Genomic DNA, 23,108 nt, shown 5'->3' on the forward strand with positions numbered 1-23,108 from the left:
CCCCCCCCCCCCCGAGCCTGCTGGGAAATGTAGTCTGCTTATGTCCCTCCTTTCCTGCCTCCCATAGGAGCTTGGATTGGGAACTGAAAGGGGTCATAGGAGCCAAGGGTTATGGCTGGAAGGGACCTTAGAGGCTATCCAAATCCAGCCCTCTCATTTCACAGATGAGGAAACTGGCCCCCTAATGGACACTTAATAAAATGATCTTGTCCAAGGTCATACAGGGAATCTGTCAGAATTCGAACCCAAGCCCTGTTACTTCAAATCTCCCAGTCAAGACTCTGGGGAAGACCCCTCCCCCGCAACAAAACAAAAACATGGTGTCAGAACTGTGAGGAAACTCTGAGGCCACTTATTTTAGAGGTGAGCGCCCAGCCCCGGAGAAGGGAATTTGGACCCAGGTCCTCTGGCTCCCCATCTCTACCCTTGCCCGGTGGCTGTGCCCAGATCTTGAGCGGCCGGCATTCCTCCAGACGCAAACCCTCCCAGAGGCAAAGGGGATGAACTTTTCTGGAGCCCAAATTCCTAAAGCGAAGGCTGCAGCGTCACTGCCCTGCGCCAGGAGCTCCGAGGTTCCTCTTGGCAGCAGGATCAAACAAGAACCTGGCTGGCTCCCGGAGCCCTTCGGATCTGGCTCGGGCACAGCTCTCCAGGATTACTGTCCGGCATTCCTCGTTAGGCACTTACTGTCGGGTCAAAACGGACTCAAACTCATTTTCCCATCTCCCACCTCCAGGCCTTTGTCCCCCTTCCCCAAAAGACACTACTTCCTGCTCATCATTTCCTCCTGCGGTCAGGAGCCCCTCTCTTCCCAGACTGGGTTCCTGGAGGTCTTCCTGCTATCCCCTAAGTACTTTGTATCTACTTTGTATGTATTTTGTATTGATTTTTCTGCGTTTTCCCAGAGTCCTCTGAGGACGAAGACAGTTATGGGGTTTGGGCTTTGTCTCCCTCCGGCCCCCTAATGTTTTCAGGGCTTAATTAACGCTTGTTGAATGACTGATTGACTGGTCACCACCAGGGACCCCCGGACCTCCAGGGATTCTAATTCTGGGCTACCATCTCCATAGAAGCTCATTAGAGAGGGCAGAAATTCTATCATCTCCCTTTACAGCTAGGGAAACTGAGGCCCAGAGAAAGAAAGGATATGGGCACACCCTCACTGCTTGCCGCCACACAGACTGTCTTCTGCAGAGAATGAAATCTTTTTGAGGGAAGGGACAGTTCTTAATTTCATTTTTAACCCCCAGTGCCTGGCACATAATAAATGCTTCATAAATGTTTCCTAATTGACTGACAGATGGTTTTGGCCCTGGCCGGACTTCCTGGAGCTCCAAGTTCTCAACCCCTTCCTATGGAGTAAGGAGCGCTGGGCTCTTTCCTGAGAAGAGCCTCAGCCGCAAAAGTCCTCTGTGATTCGCACTCAGAACTGAAAGGTTTTCCCAGGAGCCTGAGCCTGCTCCCAGGATGCCCACATAAAGGGAGTCTGTTCCCCAGGGAGAGGCTTCATGGAGAGGAGGAGGATCGTTCCACGCCAGGACATCTCCAGAGAAGCATGGCCCAGGCTTTGGTCCTAGCCAGCACCCCGTTCCTCCACTCTCTCATGAAAAGGGGGAGAACATTCACGTCTCCTTAGCCCGCTGGAGCCCGAATCTGCTAGGAAAAACCCTGCCCCTGCCTGCCCTCCAGGAGCCCTCGGTGGGCCAGAGAGAGGGCTGCGAGGCAGACAAAGAGCCTGGAGTTCGGATTTGGGCTCAGATACCTCCGAACGAGTCACTTAACCTCTACTTGCCTCAGTTTCCTCAGCTGTAAAGAAGAGAGAATAATTGCGCTCAGGGTTGTGCCAAAGCTCAAAGGAGATCCTCTCAGAAAAGTGCTTAGCAGAGCACCTGCCGCACAAATGCGTATCCCCAGCCCTCCCTACAGTACAGAAGTGGGTCTGCAGAAGAGAAATTTGATTCCCAACTGGGAGGAGCATGGAAGGCTTCTGGGAAGAAGTGGCATCTGAGTTGGGCTAGAAAGAGAAGCCGTTGAAGAAGGGATGAGAAGTGAGCAAAGCCCTGTCCAGGCAAAGGCACGGAGGCAGGAGAGGCAGACCATGCTGGAGGGAGGTCCAGAGTCCTGCTTGCCACAGAGTAACTAAAAGGGAGGTCATGCAAAGCATTGCTGTTGACTCAGTTGCTTTTGGTCATGTCTGAATCCCTGTGACCCAACTTGGGCTTTTCTTGTCAGAGATACTGGAGTGGTTGACCATTTCCGTCTCCAGCTCATTTGACAGATGAGGAAACTGAGGCCAAGAGTTAAGTGACTTGCCCAGGGTCACATAGCAATGATACTGGACTGGCTGATCATTTCCTTTCCTAGAGGAAACTGAGGCAAACATAATTAAGCATCTTGTCCAGGGACACACAGCTAATAAGTATTTGGGGTTTTCTTGGCAGAGATCCTGGAGTGGCTGGCTATCTCCTTCTCCAGCTCATTTGACAGATTGAGGAAACTGAGGCAAGCAGGGTTACGTGGCTTGCTCAGGGTCACACAGCTAGTAAGTGTCTGAGGTCAGATTTGAACTCATGAAGTTGCCCAGTGCTCTGTGTGTTCTGGTGCCACCGAGCTGCCCTCTTGGGAAAGGGCTCGTGACACCAAATCTGAGGAGTCGGGACTCTTGAGACACAGGCGAGTGTGGCTCGATGGGCCACAGGGAGCCAGTGGGGAGGTCTGCGGAATGAGGCCCAGACTGAGATTTGAGAAAGGCGATGCCGTCTCTGGCTTCGAGCCTGAGAAAGAGGAGAAAGAGCGGAATGGAGGAATGTGAGCTTCGACTAGGATGGGGCAGGAGAGGGGGGTTGGGAGAAAGTCTGGGAGAGGAAATTGGGGCTGGAATTGGATGAGAGGTGCGAGGAGGGTGCAGAGTCACAGGGTCACCCTCCTGGCCATTTTACAGATGAGGAAAGTGAGGCAGCGAGGGGCGAAATGACTTGCTCAGAGTCCCGTAGCTAGTAAATGTCCAGTGTGGGGCATCGAATGGCCTGTCCCCTGCCTTATGTTTAACCCTGGGGATGACCCCCCCAGTTTTGAGCATGAATGATGAGGGGGCCATAGACAGAAAGTGAAATTAAAAAAGCAGCAGCGCCCTCTGGCCACACTGAGGCCCATTTCCAAATTCACCCAGAGCCTCTCCTCCCCCAGACGTCCGCCTGTCCAAAGCCCTCCTTCAGGGTCCAGCTGCGGACCCTGTTTCTGCTCCTGTCCTTGGATGGCGTCTCTCACTCTGAATTTGATTCCAGCCACTGTGGGCTGTTTCCCTGCTGAGTTATTTCTGCCCGGTGCGCCTCCTCGCCAACCCCGAGGTCCTTGGGGTCCCCGCACCCTTCTGTTGTCTCCTCTTCCCTCTGGAATGGAACCTGCCGGAGGCCTTTTTGTACCAGCCCCTCTGAAGGCCTCTCGCTCGCTCCCTGGCTGGCACCTTCACGTTGGCATCTTGAGGCCGCACCTCGTCTGTGGAAGGAAGGAAGGAAGGAAGGAAGGCCTCTGCGCCTCCCGCCTGCCTCATCCGTCCGTCTACGCGCATTCGAGCCTTTCGCGTAGCACCCCGACCCTATTCACCGGGAGGGCATCCGCCGTGGTACCTGGGAGCGTTTATTGCAGAGAAATGACCAAGATTCATACATACTGAAAGGCCGAACGTAAGAGATGGCCAGAGGCGCCAAAGGCCGAGCCAAATCGAGCGGGCGGGCGGCCTCTTGGGCCCTGCTCTGGCGCAGGGAGGCTGGAGGGGAGGCGAGAAGGACCTCCAGCTGCCGATGGCTGTCTCGGCTCCAGCTCCAAAGGGAGGAGCTCTGGGGAGCGAGAAGGGGGAGATCTGGACCTTCCTGGCTGACTCAGGGTACAGAGAGGAGGGGAGTGAGGATACAGCTGAGGCCCAGTTGGGTGGGGGGCTCAGGGGAGGGAGGAGTGGGTCAGGCCTCGGAGAGCACCAGGAGAGGGGAGAGTCCTGTAGGGGAGGGGACCCGTCCGGGGTCAGCTGTGGGGAATGATTGTCTAAGCTTGTAGAGGAGTCTCCAAGACACCCTGCAGGAGGCTGAGGAACGCGTCCCGGCTTGGGGACACTGAGGTCCCACTGGGGACCGTGGGGTCATGGTGAGGTAGGACAGGACATCTCCGGGGAGCACTGGGGGGCCACAACTGGGGCTGCTGCAGGAGGTCTCCTCAGGATCGGGGCCTCCCCACGCTGGGTGCTCAGAGAAAGTCAAAAAGCCCGAAATTCTTGGCTTGGTTGAGGAGAAACAGAGAGAAAAGACACATTTAAGGCCCAGAGGAGAGAGGGGCTCGCTGGTTAGTGGGGTTACGGGGCAGAGACGACCAGGACACAGGCATTGGCAGCGGAGGGGCCCGGAGTCTCCGCGTGGGCTCACCGCCCACTGGGCAGCCAAGCTGGGGGGCCGCGCGGGAGAAGCTCCACATGCTCGTGGAGGGTTAGTGAGGACGGGCGCCACCGGATCCGGGAGGACGAGGGCCGAGGCGGCAGGCGGGGGGAAGGAGGGCAGGGAGGGAGGGCTGGCTCTGTCCGGGTCCTCCTGGGCCCGTGTCTGTCGGTCAGTGTGTCTGTCTCGGGCCGATGGTCAGCGCGTCTGTCCATCTGCCCAGGGTCTGCGTCTGTCAGTCAGTCAGTGTCTGCCCGGGTGCGTGTGCGTGTGCACTCCGTGAGGTTGCCAGCGTCTGCGCTGCCACCCGGTGGGGGCATATCACCGTGCCGAGCTGGCACTGTGGCCGGCATGAATGTGGAGGGAGAGGGAGCTTTGGGGTGGGTGAGGCGAGTCCTGAGCATGCAGTCAGAGGGGCAGGCGGGAGCCGGGCTTCCCCGGGCAGCGGTTAGGGGGGCAGCGCCGTGCGTGGCGGGGCCGGGAGCAGAGGGAACAATCAGGGAGCAGCGGTGCGGGCAGCCGGAGGCGGGTTAGAGGCCAGAGGCGGCGGCGGCAGCAGCAGCACGGGGTGCCCCCTCCCCTCTCTGCTCCCCCACACCAGTGGTTAGCCCCCCAGTTTAGTTCACTCTGTTTATTTCCCTTTGTTTAGTTACCAGACAAGTCAAAAGAGAGGGCTGGCGACGGCGCCAGCCCTGGGATGTGGGGGACAGGACGGGGGGCCGGAGAGGGGGATGGGAACCGCTCACATCACATCCACAAAGAACTCACTGGGGTTTCCCATGGCCATGCGGAAGGACTGTCTGCTGGCGGTCAGTTCTGGGGGCACCGAGGCCAGGTCTCGGCCCGGGGGGGCGCCCGGGGGGCCCATGGCAGCGGGTGGAGGGGGCATCATCAGCATGGGCGGGCCGTACAGCGGGGGCACCCCCGGGGGCCCATAGGACTGGTGTGTGTGGTGGCTGCGGAGGCTGTGGGCCAGCGAGTGGTGGCTGCGGACGCTGTGCTCGCTGGCGGCTGGGCCTGAGCGTTCGCTGGGGGCTCTCTCCCGCCTCAGGCTGCTTCGGCTCGTGTGGTCCGACTCGCTTCCGCTGCCCCCTGACTTGGAGTCCCCGGCCTTTGGGTCCTTCTCCTTCCGCCGGTCGCTGCCGCTGCGGTTGGAGCCGCTGCTCCGGCTGCCTGGTGGGGGCCACAGGGAGGGACACGTGTGAGGTCGGCTCCCAGGAAGGACTCCCCCAGCCCGGGGCGCCCGGGGCAGCTTACCTTCACTGTGCTGGCTGCCCGCACTCCCCCCGCCGCCGTAGCTGTACCCGGGCTCGGGGAAGCCGGGGTGAGGATTATAGGGATGTGGGGGGGGTGGGTACTGATAAGGGAAGGCCATGGGCCACGGGGCAGCTCCGGGGTGAGGGAGAGGAGCCAGCGTGTCTTGGTCCGAGGCCCCACTGGAGCCGTCCTGGTCGTGCAGGGACAAGTTAGCCATGTCTGCGGAAGAGAACCAAGAGAGGGGGCTACGGAGGCCGGCCCCCAGCCTGCTACCAGCCCTTTAATGGCTCCCCACTGCCCAGAGCCCAGCCCAGCCCTCAGTGCCGTGCCTCCCGTTTACATTTCCTGCCGGATTCCAGCTCTTCTTCATATAATAAACCTTCAAAAGAGCTGGAGCCAGCTCTGCAGCTGGAGAGGACCTGAGATCCTGTCTAGCATAACGGCCTCATTTTATAGAGGTGGATACTGAGGCCCAGAGAGGTCACAGGGCCACAGCTTCAGGGCTGGCAGGAAAAGTCCTTAAATCACCCAGGCTAACGGCTTCATTTCACGGATGAGGAAACAGAGGCCCAGCCAGGTGAAGTATCTTGGAGTCAAAGATTTTTCTTTCAAAGTCATTTTTCAGATGTGACTGACTCTGACTCCATTTAGGGTTTTCCTGGCAAAGATACTGGAGGGGTTTGCCGGGTCCTTATCCAGCTCTTTTTTTTTTTTTTTTTTAAACTCTTACCTTCTATCTTAGAATCAATACTGTGAACTGGTTCCAAGGTTTTAGAAAAGCATGAAGGGCTAAGCAATCGGGGTTAAGTGACTTGTCCAGAGTCACTCAGCTAGGGAGTATCTGAGGACAGATCTGAACCCAGGTCCTCCCCTCTGCAAGCCTGGCTCTCCATCCACTGAGCCCCCTAACTGCTCCCTCCACCCTAATTCAACTCATTCTCCCACTCATCACAATGGCTCTTCTCTACCTCATCCCTCCTCAAATCTCTCATGGCTTCCCTTCCCATCATCCTCTCAGCTGAGGAACCTGCCTCATATTTTACTGAAAAAAACAAAACAACCCCCCACCAGAGACCATTTGATGTGAGAGCCCACTTCACCCCTCCTTCTGTCACCGGGTCCTCTGCCTTACCAGCGTCATCAAACCCTGTTTGTGAATGTTTATTCACTAACTGACTAAACACGTCCATGTCTCCCCCAATACCCCACAAACCCTCACTTGATCCATCCGTCCCCTCTCAGTATCGCCTCATATCTTTCCTGCCTTTTAAGGCTAAATGCCCTGAGAAGACCCTCTACAAAAGGTGCCTCCAGAGACCTCCTTGGTTCTCACTCGCTTAACTCTATAATCTGGCTTCCAACCTTATCATGCAATCAAAACTGCCTTCTCCAAAGTGACCAAATCCAATAGTCTTCTCCGTCCTCATCCTTCTTGTCATCTACAGCCTCTGACACTTGCTCAACCCTCCTCTGAGATACTCTCTTCTCTCCAGGTTTTCAGACCCTCCTCCCCATCTGACTTCCCTTTCTGTCTCCTTTGTTGGATCTTCATCGAGGTCGTGCCTATTTCTCCCTCTATTCTATTTGACTTGTGATCTCATCAGCTCCTATGAATTCAATAACCACCTCTATGCTGAGGATTCTCAGATACACTCAGCCAGTGTTAACCTCTCTCAGTGTCCAGACTCACAACTTCAGATGCCTTCTAGACATCTCAAACTGGCTGTCCACTAAACATCTTCAAGTTAGGATCTCTAAAACTGAATTCAATATCTTTCTCTCCAAACCCTCCCCTCTTCTGAACTTCCCAATAACTATCAAGGACACCATCATTCTCCCCAACACCCAAGTTTGCAACCTAGGAGTCATGTTGGACTTCTCACTATCTCTGATCCACCCCTCCCCCCCATATCCAATCTGTGGGTTAGCCCTGTTCATTTCATCTCTGCTTGGCATTTCTCATCAATTTCACCTCTACAACATCTCTCATCAGTATCACCTATGAAGCATCTCTCATCAATTTTACCTCTGGGCCACCTCTCATCAATATCACCTATAGAGCATCTCTCATCAATTTTACCTCTGTGGCATCTCTCATCAATATCACCTATGGAATATCAATCATCAATTTCACCTCTGGGGCATCTCTCATCAATATCACCTATGGAGCATCAATCATCAATTTTGCCTCTGTGGCATCTCTCATCAATTTCACCTCTACAACATCTCTCATCAATTTTACCTTTGTGGCATCTCTCATCAATATCACCTATGGAGCATCAATCATCAATTTCACCTCTGGGGCATCTCTCATCAATTTTACCTCTGTGGCATCTCTCATCAATATCACCTATGGAGCATCTCTCATCAATTTTACCTCTGTGGCATCTCTCATCAATATCACCTATGGAGCATCAATCATCAATTTCACCTCTGGGGCATCTCTCATCAATATCACCTATGGAACATCAATCATCACTTTCACCTCTGGGGCATCTCTCATCAATATCACCTATGGAGCATCAATCATCAATTTCATCTCCACAGCATCTCTCATCAATATCACCTATGGAGCATCTCTCATCAATTTTACGTCTGGGGCATCTCTCATCAATATCACCTATGGAGCATCAATCATCAATTTCACCTCTACAGCATCTCTGGAGAATCTCTTGTCAATTTCACCTTTACACCATCTCATCAATTTCATCGCTGTATCATTTCTCCAATAGACCTCCTTCTCTCCTTTGACACTGCGGCCACCCTAGTACCCACCTTCATTCCCTCAGGCCTGGAGGAGTGTAATAGCTGCTGGAGGGAGGGTCTGCCTGCCTCAAGTCCCTCCCCACCCCAGGCTGTTCTCCTTTCAGCCACCAGAGTGATTTTTCCCAAAGCACAGGTCTGATCATGTCATCTCCAGAGTCTTCCTATCATCTCCAGGATAAAATAGGAAATCGGCTCTTTGGCATTCAAAGCCCTTCGCAACCTGGCTTACACCTTACACAGTCTGTGATACAGTGATTGTGTTCTTCTTGTTTCTTGAACAGGATATTCCATCTCTTACCTCCTGGCCTTTTCTTTTCTTTTAAAAAAAGAACAACAAACCTTTGCCTTCTTAGAATCAATACTCATATAGATAGAAGAAAAGCAAGGGCTAGGTGATCAATGTTTAGTGACTTGTCCACAGTCATACAGCTAGGAAATGTCTGATGCCAGAATTGAACCCAAGTCTTACCAACTCTAGGCCTGGCACTCTATCCACTATCTTACCTAGCTGCCCCTAAACCCATTCATTTTACAGATGAAGAAACCGAGGCCCAGGGATTATAGATTCAGAGTGGCCTCAGAATTCAACTAAGTCAGACTTTCAATTATACTGAGTAGGAAGTCCCTCCCTCCCCAGTTTATCAGCTTATGACTTTTTCTAGTGATGGGGAAGGTAGGGGGGATGAGGGACCAAGGGAGGAAGGGGAGGGGGGGCCACGTACTGCCACAGAGGTCACCAAAGATATAATAGCACTGTTCTGAGAAGGTGATCTTGTTGACTGTGTGTCGGATGAAACCGGCTTTCAGTAGGTTGCTGGCGTATTTCCGGGCCTCTCGCCGGTCTGTGAAGCCTTCCACGTTGTGGTACAGCCAGTCCACTACATCTGAACCTAGAAGCAACCCAACATCTGGGGAAGCTGGCAGAGAGGGCCGGTCCCTGCCCCCAGCCCCACCCTACCTTGCCCCAGGATCTCAGGGGGCAGTGAGGCCTGAAGCTGGATCTGCCTCGGCTGTCAGCATGGTGGGGCCCAAGCTCACCGATGAAAGCGTTGGGGATGGTGATTTTGAGCCACATTCGGTCTCGGACCTCCAGCCCAGACTCAGGTGAAGCCATAGCTTTGACTATGGTGGCCATGTCGCTGTGGATGGACAGGTGAAAGTCATCGAGGCCTGGAGGGCAGAGAGCAGAGCAGTGGGAAGTAGAAAGAACCAGTGCTCTGGAATCAAGAGGACCTGGGTTCAAATCCTACCTCAGCTACTTTCCATCTGGGGAAACCTAGAGAATCTCTCTGTCTCCCTCACTGTTTTTTTCATCTGTAAAACAAGGTGTTTGGAACTCTAAGATGGCCTCTAAGGTCTATTCTAGCTCTCAAAGTCTGTTCTAAGTAGAAGGGAATGGATGGAATTGCTAGCTGTGGGCCTCCTGCCTCCCATAATTTAGTTAAATCCAACAAGAAACAATTAAGTATATATGAAGTACCAGTTGCTGTCCTGGGTGCCAGAGATACAGAAACATGGAAAACCCTCTTGGCTGTGCCTCTATTCCTGGCATGCCTGACCTCAGTGTCCACCTCTGTAAAATGGGAGTTGGACCAGCCGGCCTCAGAGGTCCCTTTCAGCTCTAGATCTCTGACCCTGCCTTTAATTAAGGACTCTGAGGCTTCTGTCCTTAGAGCTCTCTGAGACTCCAAGTTAATCTCTCCTCTTTCTCTTCCCCTTTGCTCCCCTCCCTCAGGTAGGCTCTAGCACGGACAAGGGCTCTCCTGCTCCATCTGTCCTGAGGAGGGAAGGAAAGGGCAGGCGGGCGAGCACTCACGTTCAGTGTCAGGAATGGAGCTGGCGATGGAAGAGCTAGTAGAGGTGATGGTACTGAGGGAGGGGCTCATGCCATAGGCAGGGAAGGTGCCTGTCATTGCTGCTGTGTGGGACACCCAGGCCGCAGGGTCAATGGGTCGGATTGGCTCACCTGTGGAGGGGTGAAAGACACAGGTCAGCCACTCCTCCCTCTTCTCCCCAGCTCCCCACCCAGCCGAAGCCTGGGGCGACGACCAAGGGACAGAGGATGGGAGAGGACGAAGGGAACTGACTACAGGACCTTGGCAAAGTCACTCCCCTTCTCTGGGTCTCAGCACTCTCTTCTATACAGTAGGGCAAGTTGGACTCCATCCTATGGTCCCGTCTCACCAAAGGTTTTAGGGATCTGAAGGGCTGCTTCTGCTCCTGCCTCTCCCTTCCTGCCTTTAAAGCCTTCTGCTTGGCTAGGCCTGAGAGGAAGCTGTTCCCTGGGGTGTGGGAATGGCATCCCCTGGGGTGGCAGATGCAGGAAGTAGGAGAGACGGGGGCTCACATGTGCCAGGCACCAGCTTTAGGGCCGACTCCCCCATCCACTTACTCCTGGGCAGGGTGAAGCAGCCTCTGGGGCTGGGGTCCCAGCACTTGGCCACTGTCAAGGTGATGGGCCTGTAACCAAGAGGTAGGTGATCAGGGGCAAGTGTAACATCCTCTTTCGCTTTTGCCTCATCCTCCTTACAGACACACACAGACACTCTCTCTGACTTACTGATTTCTGTCTCTCTCAGCCTCTCTGTCTGTCTTTCTCTGTGTCTCTCCCTCTCTTAGTCTCTCTCTCTCCCTCTTTGTCTCTGTTTCTCTTCCTCTTTTTTCCCTTTCTCGGTCTGTCTCTCCCTCTCTGTCTCTCTTCCTTTCTGTTCTCTTTCTCCCTCTATCTCTTACTGTCTCTCTCCCTCTCTGTTTCTCTTCCTCTGTCCCTCTCTTCCTCACTCCCTCTCTCAGCCTCTCTGTCTCTCTTTCTCTGTACTCTCCCTCTCTTAGTCTCTCTCTCCCCCTCTTTGTCTCTGTCTGTTTCTCTTCCTCTTTTTTCCCTTTCTCTGTCTGTCTCTCCCTCTCTGTTTCTTTTCCTCTGTCCCTCTCTCTCTCCCTCGTGACCTGTCTGTCTCTCTTTCTCACTGTCTCTTCCCCTCTCTGTCTGTCTCTTTCTCTCTGTCTGTCTGTCTCTGATCTCGATCTCCCTCTCCCTGTCTCCCCCTGCCTTCTCTCACTTCCCTACAACATACACTTTTCCAGGGGACAGACGCTTTCCCGATACCCAGAGTATCCTAGATGATGCAGTGGACCTGCTGGGTAGGAAGTCACAGAAGCTGGACCTGAATCCTGCTTTTGGCCCTACTAGCTGTGAGACTTTGGGCAAGTCACCTATCCTGTCTGCCTTCGTCTCCTCCTCTGAAAAATGCAGGCGTTGGACTAGCTGGCCTCTGAGGACCCTTTCTGCTTCCAGGCCTGTGCTTCAGTAAGGGTCTGCTGGTGACGTGCACGCCTTCTGGCCCTTGGCGCGGGGATCCCCCCTCCGTTCCCACTCCTTACCCTGGTTTGTGCACGATTTCCCGGAGCACCCGGACAGCGTCGTCATTACTCATATTCTCAAAATTGATGTCGTTTACCTGGTGGATGAACACGGGGAGAGCGGGGGGGCTGAGCCCACGGCCAGATCTGCCCTTCCTTCCCCCCAGCTCCCACCCCAGATTCCTCTCCGGTGACTGGGCAGGGGGCTCCTGGTCAGCAGGGGGGAAAGCCCAGCCTTCAGGGAACAGGGACACGGAGCCCCAGGGGTGGGCAGGAAAAGTGTGGGCACCTGTAGGAGCATGTCCCCCGGCTCGATCCGCCCATCAGCGGCCACGGCGCCACCCTTCATGATGGAGCCAATGTAGATGCCCCCATCACCCCGTTCGTTGCTCTGACCCACAATGGAGATGCCCAGGAAGTTGTATTTCTCTGTTAAAGTTGGGGTGGGGGAAGAGACAGGATGGTGCAAAAAGACAGAGTCATAGTTCTGGCCTCCCACAAAATGCAGAGATCTCAGCAACACCACTGACAGACGGTCACCAGCCTCTGGAGGAAGGCAGCTAGCCAGGTGGTACAGTGGGCAGAACACCGGGCCTGGAGTTGGCAAGACCTGAGTGCAACTCTGGCCTCAGATGCCTACTACCCGTGTGACCTTGGACAAGTCACTTAAGCCCTGCCTCAGTTTGGTCTTTTTGTAAAATGGGGCCCATAAGAGCACCTGGCTTCCCATTTGAGTGAGAAGCTACGTAGGGCACTTTGTAAGATGTACGGCTGGCAGGGACCTCAGGACATCTCACCCAGCTCCTTCCTGTGACAAGTGAGGAAACCGAGGCCAGGGAGGGAGAGGGGCTTGGGTGACATGCGAGGCAGCATTTGAATTCAGGTCCTTGGACTCCAGAGGCAGGCAGGGCATGGTACATAATATACTGGCCAGACCCCATCTGGGGGCCCCCTTTCTGGTGGGGCCCTGACCCCGCCAGAGAGGCTGTGGAGGAGGCGGCCCAGCGAGACGAGGGACTAGAGCCCAGGCCTGGTTATTCTAGGGGGGATTCCTGCTGAGGGACGGGATGGGCCGGCCAGCCCCAGAGGCACCCAGCTGCCGGGCCTGCGCAGAGGAAGGGGCGGGCCTGCTCAGGACGGGGGATGCCGTCCTAATCACGCAGGCAGGGTGCCGTCTGGAGGCCTCGCAGGGGAGCTCGGACAGCCCACTGCCTGCTGGCGCTGCCGGGGCTGGACGGCCGCCTCCTGGGGTCGCTCCCCGGCGGATGTGCTCCACAAAGAGGACGGGGCGGGGAGGGGTGCGGCTGGGGTCCCCGCTCAGAGGGGAGGCCTCGTGGGGGAGGGAAGGGGTGGCCGAGCCCAGCCACTCACCCATGTTGAGCGTGACGGTGATGATGTTGAGGGACATGGTGGAATCCGTGATGCTGCTGAAGGATGAGGACTGCGACAAGAGAAGCCCTTGAGCTGGGGGAGAAGCCAGACCGCCCGAGTCCCCTCCACCCTCAGCCCAGCCCGGGCCCCCCTCTGTACCCGCTCGATCCGGGCCACTTTCTGCTTCCGCCGGCGCCGCTTGTGTCTCCTCATGAGGCGGGAGGCGCTGCTCTGCTCTGTGGAGCTGCTGAACCTGGAGGGCCGACCCAGTCAGTGCCCCGGCGTCCCCCCACGAAGGCAGGGGTGGGGCTGGGGGCTCCGGGCCCTCCCGGGATCCCCGGGGGCTCGGCGTCTGTGGGGGGCCCTTCCCTCCGAGCTCACCTGCTGGTCGAATCATCCTCGTCGGAGTCGAAGAAGCTCGTGGTTTCCAGCTCGCTGCTCATGAGGGTGGAAGAGCTGTCGTAGCCCCCGGGCTCCCTCCTCCGCTCCCCTTTGGCCGTACCGTTTATCCGGGACACTGTGGAGGAGGGGGCAGGGGATGGGAGAGGCCGGGGGGCCGGGCACACCAAGGGGGGCCCAGATTCCAGGCCAGGCGGGCCCGGGAGAGGTAGTGGGGTGTGATGGGGAGAATGGAATCTGAGGACCCCCGTCTGGACCTGCCACTGCCAGCCTGCCGGGGGGACCTGCGGCCTCTGGGGGGACCCGTGGCCTCTGGGGGGCCGCCAGGGTCCAGTCAGTGGGACGGGCAGGGGGCCGGGGTCAGGGTGAGGGGGTACGCACCGCCATGCTCCGGCCCATCCCTCCGCCGGGGCCGCTCCTGCTGCGCAGACACCAGGGAATCAGTCTCAGTGTCATTGTCCAGGTTCTCCTGGCTCCCCCCACCAGTGTGAGGGCTGCAGGGGGAGAGGGACCCACATTGGGGGACGGGAGCAGAGACGCGCTCCCAGTTCAGGCCCGGCTCCTCTCCTGCCAGCTGGAGGCTCGCTCCTCTCTCCCCCCCGGGTGTCCTCCTCCCTCCTCCCGCCTGTCCTGTACTCACTGGAAGGAGGGAGGCCGCGAGTCCCCGATGCCGCCGGTGCGTTCCATGGGGGGTGGCAGCTCGGAGGGGTTGTCGGGGCAGAAGGAGCCTGGCTCAGGGTGCGAGCCCTCGGCCGACACCAGCTAAAGGAAAGGCAAGGCCACGGCGAGAAGAGAGGAGCCAGGTTACGTTTTGGGGTGTGTGCAGAGGACAAGAGGGGGCCGGGGGGGAGAGAGAGGCCAGCTGGCAGGTGGACGGGAGCTTGGGAAGGGCGCTTTGGGCCTCAGTTTCCTCCTCTGTAGAATGAGATGCTCTAAGTGCTATGGAATGGGCTGGGAAGGGGCCTGAGGCAGGGCGGAGTGGCCCGCCCCAGCGGGTCCCGGACCCTCTCCTCTCCCCACCTCCCTGCCGTGCCTGCGGAGCTTCCCAAGGAGAAGGACCCGCTGAGCTCCAAGAAGGAAGGCCCCGGCCTGTAGGACCGGCTGCGAGCGCTGCCCATCTCCCTCCCAACACGGGCAGAGCTCTCGGGAAGGGAACGGCCCAGCTTTCCCCGGCTGGAAGGGAGGAGAGGAGACAGCGGTGGCAGCTGCAGGGAAGGGAAGGAAGGCCGGCCGGGGACTCTGCTCCTTACCCAGGACACCACCCGGCCATTGAAACACGGGAGCCTCGCGTTGTCATCGGAGATCTCTTCCTTCACCACCCTGAAGACAAGTGGGGAGCCAGTGAGGCAGGGTGGGGGCCCTCTGGGGTTCCCAGCCCAGTCCCCCCAAGCTCCGCACTTCTGGGACCTTCCCAGCCAGGGCTTTCTCCAAAGGCCTTTTGGTCTTGCCTCCCCGAGAAATGCTCCCATCAGGGCGAAGCTTGGCTCTCACCTGCTTCGTGGCCTCTCCTGGCCCCCCTTCGCCCCCCATCCCCCGAGACTCGGCAGATGTTTCGTTTCTCCTTTAGGGGAACACGAAATCCCGGAGGGCCAGGCCGGCTGGGTTGGGTTTTTGATTCTCTCTTGCTGGGGGCACCCAGCACATGCCTGACTCAGAGCTCATGCTTAATTCCCGAATGTTTGTGGGACCGAATGGGCCATCTGGGCTTCACTAGAGGATGTCTGGTGTCAGAAATGCCCCCCCCAAAAGCCTCCCTGCCCCTTTGCGGCTCCACTCTCCAGGGCCGAGCAGAAGGAGGCGAATCCCTCTGCCTGAGGCCAACTTTTCAAATACCAGAAGGCAGCCGACGCTCCTCTCCTCCTCCTCCCATCCTGCCATCTTGTCTCCAATTTAAATATCCCCAGATCTTTCTATTGACATTTTTAGCAGGCAGGCAGCTGGTATCCCAGGATGGCTCATTAGCCTCACCTCGACACTCCAGCTGGGCCCTTCTGCCTTCCCACCACTCCCTCCCCCCATGCCAGCCACCACCTGCTCCCAGGTACACGCCAGTATCATTCTGCCAGCCCCTTCCTCACAATTGCCTTTGGGACCCCCTCCCCAGCCCCGAGCCTAGAACCAAATAAAAAGGGCGCACTGGTCACACCTACACAGAGTTTAGGAGGAACTGAGTCCAGGGTTTCACTGATGGAAGGAACACCTGGACCCAGAAACTCCAGCTACCCCTGTGGGGCAGCACCTCCTCTGAAACTCGGCCTGGAGAGTTAGGGGGGCAGCGTTTCTCGGGCTCTGGGTCTCAGGACCTCTTTATACTCTTTTTTTAACCCCTCGCCTTCCATCTTAGAATCAGTACTGTGTATCGGTTCCAAGGCAGAAGAGTGGTAAGGGCCAGGCAATAGGGGTGAAGTGACTTGCCCAGGGTCACCCAGCTAGGAAGTGTCTGATTTGAATAGAGGACCTCCCATCTCCAGTCCTGGCTCTCTAACCACTGAGCCACCCAGCTGCCCCCTCTTTTAATCTTTTATAAATTAATAAGGACTCCTGTCCCCCCCCCCCCAAGAGCTTTTGTTTAGGGGAGATTGTAGCAAGAAGTTTACTTAATGGAAACATCTACAATTATTCATCGTTTTGACCTCACAGATACCCAGATTTACACTGATTATGTGTGTACACACACACACACACACACACACACACACACACACACACACACACACACAGTCAGTGCCTGGGCAGATCAGAGCTAGCTAGCTACAGAAGATAGAGAGATGGTTGCTATCGACATTGCAGGCTGCATTTACCTGTAGATCCAGGAACCCAGATGGTGTGTGTGTGTGCGTGCGTGCGTGTGTGCGTGCGTGCGTGCGTCTGGTTCTTTCTAAGGTGCAGACAAATGGAGGAGTGGCCGCTGGCCTTTGCCCTTCTCCACCTCTCACCAAAAAAGACTTGGTGTGTCTTCTATATTTATTTAGTTATAAACGTCTGCTTTTTCCCCAGGAGAAGAGAAGCCGTTTGCCCACAGGGGCTCTCTTGTTCTCGTACCCTCGGTTCACAGGCTAGTGCCTGGCACGCAGGAGGTGCTTCATAAGTGTTTGTTAAATGACTGAGTGAGTTCTCTTGGAATTCTGGACGCTGTGGTTTTGAGCGTGTGGGGCGCTGGAAGTCGGAGGAGCCCCGAGCCTCCCAAGGAACTCGGGGAGATGGGAGCTGAGGGGCTGAGCGTGGGGGGCAGGCGGGTAGCTAGAGGCTGAGGGGTCTGGCACAGAGGGAGGGCGTGTGGAGGTAAAGGAGAGCAATGGTGGGGAGGGAAGGGCAAGGAAGACCCGATTCCACCCCCCCCCCCATTGGAGCCGCTCTTGGTCGGAGGAGGAAATGTACTTGGCCGCCTGTGACCCTCACATTCCTGGAGTCTCGGCCAAGTTTGCAGAAGGAGCTGATCTCCAGCCCCCACCGAGTCCCTCTTTCCTCCAGCTATGCCTCCCTCCCCATCAGAGGGCTAAAGGGGTCCAAGGCAGCCCTTTCCAGGCCCGTAAGCAGAGATGACAGGCAGGGCCACGCAGAGAAGCCGAAGATGGCGACAGAAGCGACAGGCTGGCTGGGCGATGGACAGGGGAGGACCCTTGAAGGAGAAGGCAAGGAGGCTGGGGCCTTTGGCCCCCCAGGCTGAACGGAGGCAAAGCAAAGGGTCAGATCCAGGCATGCCATGGCTTTTCAAGGGCTCCTGCCCCCGGAGACAGGGGCTCCGAGTCAACACAGCCCCTCTTCCAGACGTCTCTGTCCAGCTCCCAACTCCAACCCTGCTCGGGCTCAGGGCAGAGGCAGACTTTGAGGCGGGAAGGCTGGGACTGAAATCTTGCCTCAGATGCTTACTAGCTTTGAGCGTCCAGGCTGGCCACTGTCTGAGCCCGTTTCCCCACTTGTAAAAGGGACGTTGTGGGCCTCAAATGAAATCATGTGTGTCAAGTGCTCCGCAAACCTTAAATCAATGGATAAACGTCAGCTGATCTCATCATCGCTGACTCAGTGGAAGCTGAAGGCCCAGGAGTCTCTCGGGGCAGCTGGTCACCTTTCCGAAGAGAAGGGCTTGGAATTTGCCTTGGCACTCAGATAAATGGCCTTATTCCTCCGGGCCTCAGTTTCCTCAAGGCATTAAAAGTCCTCCTTTTCTGATCTCCCCTTCACATCCTCTGAGATCTGGTGGCTGGCCTCTCCCTCCTCCTCAAACTAGATACTCCATTTCCAGTCGCCAGGCATTTTCCCTAGAGGAGCCCCATGTCTGGACGCTCCTCATTTCCCCTTCCTGGTTTCCTCCAAGACCTATTTAAAATCCCACCTTACATGGGGAGCTTTTCCTGATCTCCTGAATCTAAGTGCTTTTCCTCTGTTGATTATCTCTAATTTATCCAGTCCACCACGCTCTGTTTTGCTCCCTTGCCTTGGGGCAGCGAGGTGGCTCAGTGGATAGAGCCAGCCATAGAGATGGGAAGTCCTGGGTTCGAATGTGGCTCTAGACACTTCCTAAAGTCACTTAAGTCCCGGAGCCTCACCCTGACCCCTCTCCTACCTCGGAACCAATACATAGTACCGATTCCAAGATGGAAGAAGAGCACGCTCTCCTCTCCTGGAGGGCAGGGACCCTCTCTGCCTCTGTGTATCCTCAGGGCTACAGCAGATGTTAGTGCTATGAGATCCCAAAGGTCTCTGCGGTCCCTCAGACTGATGTGGCGTCTATTCCGACAGAACCGGAGTCCTGCCTTCTCTTCCAACAGCCACGTCTTCTTTCCCGGCTAGACTCTGGGATTCTCAAAGGCAGAGAACGAGGGAGTCTCCTTCCTTCCTTCCTGTGCGCGCCCCATCACACCTAGCTCAGGACCAGCCACTCCATTCCATCCATCCGACAAATATTTACCGAGCACCCGCTGTGGCTTGAAGCTGAATAAATGCTCCCTGTTCTGAGCATTTCCAAACCCCACCAACTCCTCCCAAAGCATCGGCAGAGATTCTCCCCCTCTGCCCACACTGGCCAAAAGCTGGGCTCTTGGCCGCGGCATGCCAGAGGACATCTGGCACTGGAAGGGTCTTCGGAGATCCAGACCCTCGCGTGCTGCAGATGAAGAAACTGAGGCCCAGAGACCAAGCGAGGAGGGCTCGCCTAAGGTTAATGCCAGGACGAACTGCAAAAGCTGGAGATGAACTTTACCAGCTTCCATCTTAGAATAGCTACTATCAGTTCCAAGACAGAAGAGTGGTTAAGGCTGGACAAGTGGGGTTAGATGGTTTGCCCTACTAAGAAGTGTCCGAGGCCACGTTTGAACCCAGGACCACCCCTCTGCAGACCCGAAGCCCCCTCACTGCCCCTCTGTACCAGCATTTAAGGTCAGCTTTCTTTCTGTCTCAGTCTCTCTCAGATTCTTCTTGACATCCATTGGGGCTCGCATCCCACCCACTGGCTGTTTCCTTCCCCAAATAAGGTTTCTTTGGCTTGCCCCGAGGAAGCCATCTCCCTACCCCAAATGACTGGAGTGGGCACACCGTGTGGGCATAAGGGGGCTGAGGAGCCGAAGGGCCCGGGAACAGCACTGCCATCATGGGTCAGCGTGGCCCCTCGGAGTCTGAATGTCCCCCTCCCTATTGGCTGGGAGACCCTGGGCAAGTCCCACGTCCCTAAGCACCTCTCTAAGACTCCCAGGTACACACGCCTTCACGGATGGAGTGGATTTCCTCATCTGGAAGTTCTCCACACCAAAGAAAGGCCAGGTCCGGTCAAAAACACAGCCATGACGGACGCTGACGTCTAGCTTTAAGTTTTGCAAGATGTTTCCCGTCTGTTCGTTATCTGCCTTGATAGAGCTTTGGGGTAGGACTAGAGGGATTGCTGATTCTGTTTTAGGCAGCGTGCTTCAGTGGGGAGCGATTGGAGTGCTGGACTTGGGGCCAAGAGAGACCTGAGTTCGGATTCTGCCTCTGACACTTCCTATCAGTGTGTGACTTGATCTCTGTAGCCTCCATAAAACGGGGCAAACACCTGTAGGACTTGCCTCACGGGGCTGTTCTGAAGCCCAAATGGCAGGAGGTAGGAAAAGGGCACTGTGAACCTCAAAGCACCAAATAACCATTAGCCAGCCTTGTCATTTTTAGCGGCCTCAGGGATTTCAGCGATGTGAGGAACTTCCGCGTGAGGGAACTCCGTCCACCAAAGCAGGTCTCCAACCACTCCACCATTTACAGTTCAGGGCACCAAGATTAAGTGACTTGCCCAGGACGCAGAAGAGGCAGAAACTGAACCCAGGTCTCCCTCACTCCAAGGTAAACTCTCTTGATATGGCATGTGACCACAGAACTGGAATAGCCACCGAGGATTTTCCTTTCCAGTCTTTTCCCCAGTTAGATTATGGTTTTCTCAAGGACAGGCACAGAGTGAATCTCCTTCCCTTGCACGTCCCACAGGGAAGTTGCCTTTCATTATTTTGAGGCAGATGGAGGGGAAGGTCTGGTCACACAGCTAGAGAAAGGGTCCGAGGCAGAATCTGAACCCGGGTCTCGGGTCTTCACACGACTAGTGAAGAGATTTCTAGACGGAAAGGAATGCTTAGCTTTGACACATGTTTTTGAAGTGCCTACCGTAGGCACGGTGCCAGGGGTGAAAGCACGCCATCCCTGTCCTCCAAGAGCTGAGAGTCTAGTAGAGGACGAGGCATGCTCTCGAGGAGTTAAGAGGACTCGGTAGAAAGTGGAGAGCTTCAAGGACAAGAGAGGAGAGGACTTGGGGACCCCTGGCCAAGGGGAGTGGCTCCCGTCTCCTTGGCATGCAAGACTGGCCACCTGCTCTCATTCCTTTCTCCCCAGCATCTTTTTTGGCTTTCTTAGCATCAGTCCTAAGACAGAAGAGCAAGGAGGGCCGGGCAGTCAGGGTTCTGTGAGGGTCCTCCTGACTGCAGGCCTGGTGCTCGCTCGGCCCCTCCGCAGTGTCTTCACTGGGCCATTAAGCCACCCAGATGAACTTTCTTCAAACTTCCAGCCCTGCTCCATCACCATCCCTGTCACCATCTCCTTTAGTTCACATGCATTTCTTCCTTTGTTCTCTGATGTCTCGGCTCCAAACTTTCCAATAACACCCTCCTGGCCCCTGCGGCCCTTCCTCATCTCTAGCACTAGGGCGAGGCCCCTCGGTCTTGCTTTAAGACACTCTTGGGGCCCAATGGGGTTCAAAGGCTCCTTTGGGGGTAGCGGATGGGGGCAGGCAATACTCAGTCTTTCCCATCAGGACTTGGTATCCCAGACCCATATTTCCGGGATGGCCTTCGAACTCCCCTGTGGCCCCCTGGAGTCCCAAAGCTGGCCCCCTTAGGGCACGCCAACGTTTCTTCTGCTCCATCTACTCTGACCCTTCTACCCCTCCCTCTTCCATTCACCCCTTCCTCCTTCTTCAGCTTCTTTCTTACAAATCTCATCCTACACCAACAACTGGGACATCTGGCCTTGGCGGTCCAGCTGGTGTTCCCAAGCAAGACTCCTTACGTTTGTCCATAAACCTGCCCCTTCTCCACACTTCCCCTGTCTGTTAAGGGCGCCGCCACCTCTCGAGGCCCCCAGGGTGGTTGTCTCACACTCAGACTTCCCTCTTCCTTCTTCCTCATAGGACAGGTCCAATTAGTTGCCGATTCTACCTCCAAATCACTCCGAGTCCTTTATTTATTTTTTTAGCTCCACTCAAAAGGTCTTCAATATTTTTCTCGTAGGCCTCTATTACAGCCTCCTAACTGGCCTCCCTGCCTCCCGGCTCTCCTCTTTTCCCATTCATCCTCCGTGCAGGCACTACAATCCTGTTTCTGATGATGTCACTTCCACGATCACAAACTTCAGGAACTCTTCGTCTTGGCTTTTAGCTCTACTCCTCTCAGTCCACGACATACCCACCAAGCTGGCTTATGAGATGTTCCCCAGAATGGAGCCTCCATTTCCTACCTCGAGGCATTTGCCCAGGAGGCCTCCAGGCCTGAGATGCCCTCCTTCCTCCACTCTGCTTTTCACAGCCTTCTGTTCTTTCAGGGGCCAGCAAAGCCTTCCCTGATCTCTCCCTCCTCCAGAGCCCTCCAGCAGATCCATGAACTTACTGATGATGCCTAATCTCAAGCCTTGCCTGCTTCCCCGGTGGGGTCACCACCTAATCTCGAGGAGGCCTTCCTCCATCTCTCCTCCAAGGAGTGCCGCACCTTTATTTATCTATCTGTCAGAGGGGAGCAGAAGCCCCTTGAGGGCAGGGCCCGGCTCCTCCTGGTTCTCCTTGTGCTCCTGGTGTCAGGAACACAGCAGACATCTAGTGAACGATCGCGGAATTCACCTGCTATCTGACCAAGTGAGCCCAAACCTCCCTGCTGAACACCCCTCTGGGTCAGCCCGGAATCACCCTGCCGAGCCCTCCCAGGCCAGGCCTGGACAATAAGAATGGGGAGACTTTGCATAGTGTTACGAGGGTCTCATTCTCTGTTCCAAGGGATGGGCCAGCCCAGAAGAGGGTGGCTGTGGGATGAAGGGCTCCCTGCCCACAACTCATGATCTTCAATAAAGTGGGGGGAGGGGGGAGAGAAAGAGAAAGAGAGAGCGAGAGACAGAGATAGAGAAGAGAGAGCGAGAGACAGAGAGAGGAAAGGAAGGAGGAGAGAGAAAGAGAGAGGGGAGAGGAGAGGAAGAGAGAGGAGAGAGACAGAGACAGAGAAGAAAGAGCCAGAGTGAGAGAGTGAGAGACAGACAGACAGACAGACAAAGACAGAGACAGAGGAAAGGAAGGAGGGGAGAGAAAGAGAAGGGAGAGGAGACAGAGACAGAAACAGAGAAGAGAGAGCCAGAGAGTGAGAGATAGACAGAGAGAGACAGAGACAGAGAGGAAAGGAAGGAGGGGAGAGAAAGAGACAGGGAGAGCCAGAGTGAGAGAGATAGAGACAGAGAGCGAGCCAGAGCCCAGGGATGGGGGCTGCGGAGGAGGAAGCTCGTCGGCCCGGGAGGTTGGGCTGTGGCCACCCCACTGGGCCTCCTAGCGTAGCCCCCAGTCCCTACGCCTGCCAGACCGAGTGGGAGCCCCTCCCCCATTCCCAGGGGAGCTGGGGGGGAGGGGGAGGGGGTGCCTCTCCAGGCCAGCTGCTACAGAACCTTCCGGCGGCAGCAACACTCGCTCCAACATTCCATCCCCTCTTAAAGGGGCAGGCGCGTTTCTAAATGCCCCCCCATGCTGGCCATCGGAGCTGCTTGGAGCAGAAAGTAGGCCCCGAAGGGGGTGGCGGGGAGCCCCGGCCGGTATCTTCCCCCTTGCTGTGTACCGCTGGCCGCCCCTTCCCGATCACAGCGCACGGGAGCCCAGGAGCCCGCGGAGCCGCGGCGGCGGCACCGCCCCCCGGGCAGCAGCTGTGCGCCGGGCGGCCAGCTGGCCCGGTGCCCCCCGTGCGGCCGCGCTCACCCGAAGTCGTCGTCCATGGACTTGAAGAAGAACTTGTAGGTGGGCCGCTGCAGGACGCCCTTGAAGTCGGCCAGGGTGACGCG

The 23,108-nt window shown here is 56.2% G+C and overlaps 1 protein-coding gene across 5 annotated transcripts in view; it reads right to left on the bottom strand.

Annotated features, from left to right (window-relative positions):
* Positions 1-5,047: 5,047 nt before the first annotated feature.
* DVL3 (dishevelled segment polarity protein 3) overlaps positions 5,048-23,108 on the bottom strand; it is a 23,028-nt gene continuing 4,967 nt past the window's right edge. Inside the window, exons 2-16 of one of the 5 annotated variants that reach the window (XM_044673260.1) lie at positions 14,825-14,894; positions 14,215-14,336; positions 13,956-14,068; positions 13,557-13,692; positions 13,335-13,428; positions 13,176-13,245; positions 12,094-12,233; positions 11,826-11,902; positions 10,837-10,904; positions 10,333-10,410; positions 9,483-9,614; positions 9,167-9,334; positions 5,679-5,897; positions 5,416-5,594; positions 5,048-5,361 (exon numbers count right to left, since the gene is read on the bottom strand). In XM_044673260.1, coding sequence (XP_044529195.1) covers positions 5,164-5,361; positions 5,416-5,594; positions 5,679-5,897; positions 9,167-9,334; positions 9,483-9,614; positions 10,333-10,410; positions 10,837-10,904; positions 11,826-11,902; positions 12,094-12,233; positions 13,176-13,245; positions 13,335-13,428; positions 13,557-13,692; positions 13,956-14,068; positions 14,215-14,336; positions 14,825-14,894 — 1,864 coding nt within the window. In that variant the 3' untranslated portion in view covers positions 5,048-5,163. Of the gene's footprint in view, positions 5,595-5,678; positions 5,898-9,166; positions 9,335-9,482; positions 9,615-10,260; positions 10,411-10,791; positions 10,905-11,825; positions 11,903-12,093; positions 12,234-13,175; positions 13,246-13,334; positions 13,429-13,556; positions 14,069-14,214; positions 14,337-14,824; positions 14,895-23,108 lie in introns of those variants that run through there. The other 4 variants (XM_044673259.1, XM_044673258.1, XM_044673256.1 and 1 more) reach the window with 4 other exon arrangements.

Source organism: Gracilinanus agilis, chromosome 4, assembly GCF_016433145.1.
Source record: "Gracilinanus agilis isolate LMUSP501 chromosome 4, AgileGrace, whole genome shotgun sequence".
NCBI classification, from domain to species: domain Eukaryota; kingdom Metazoa; phylum Chordata; class Mammalia; order Didelphimorphia; family Didelphidae; genus Gracilinanus; species Gracilinanus agilis.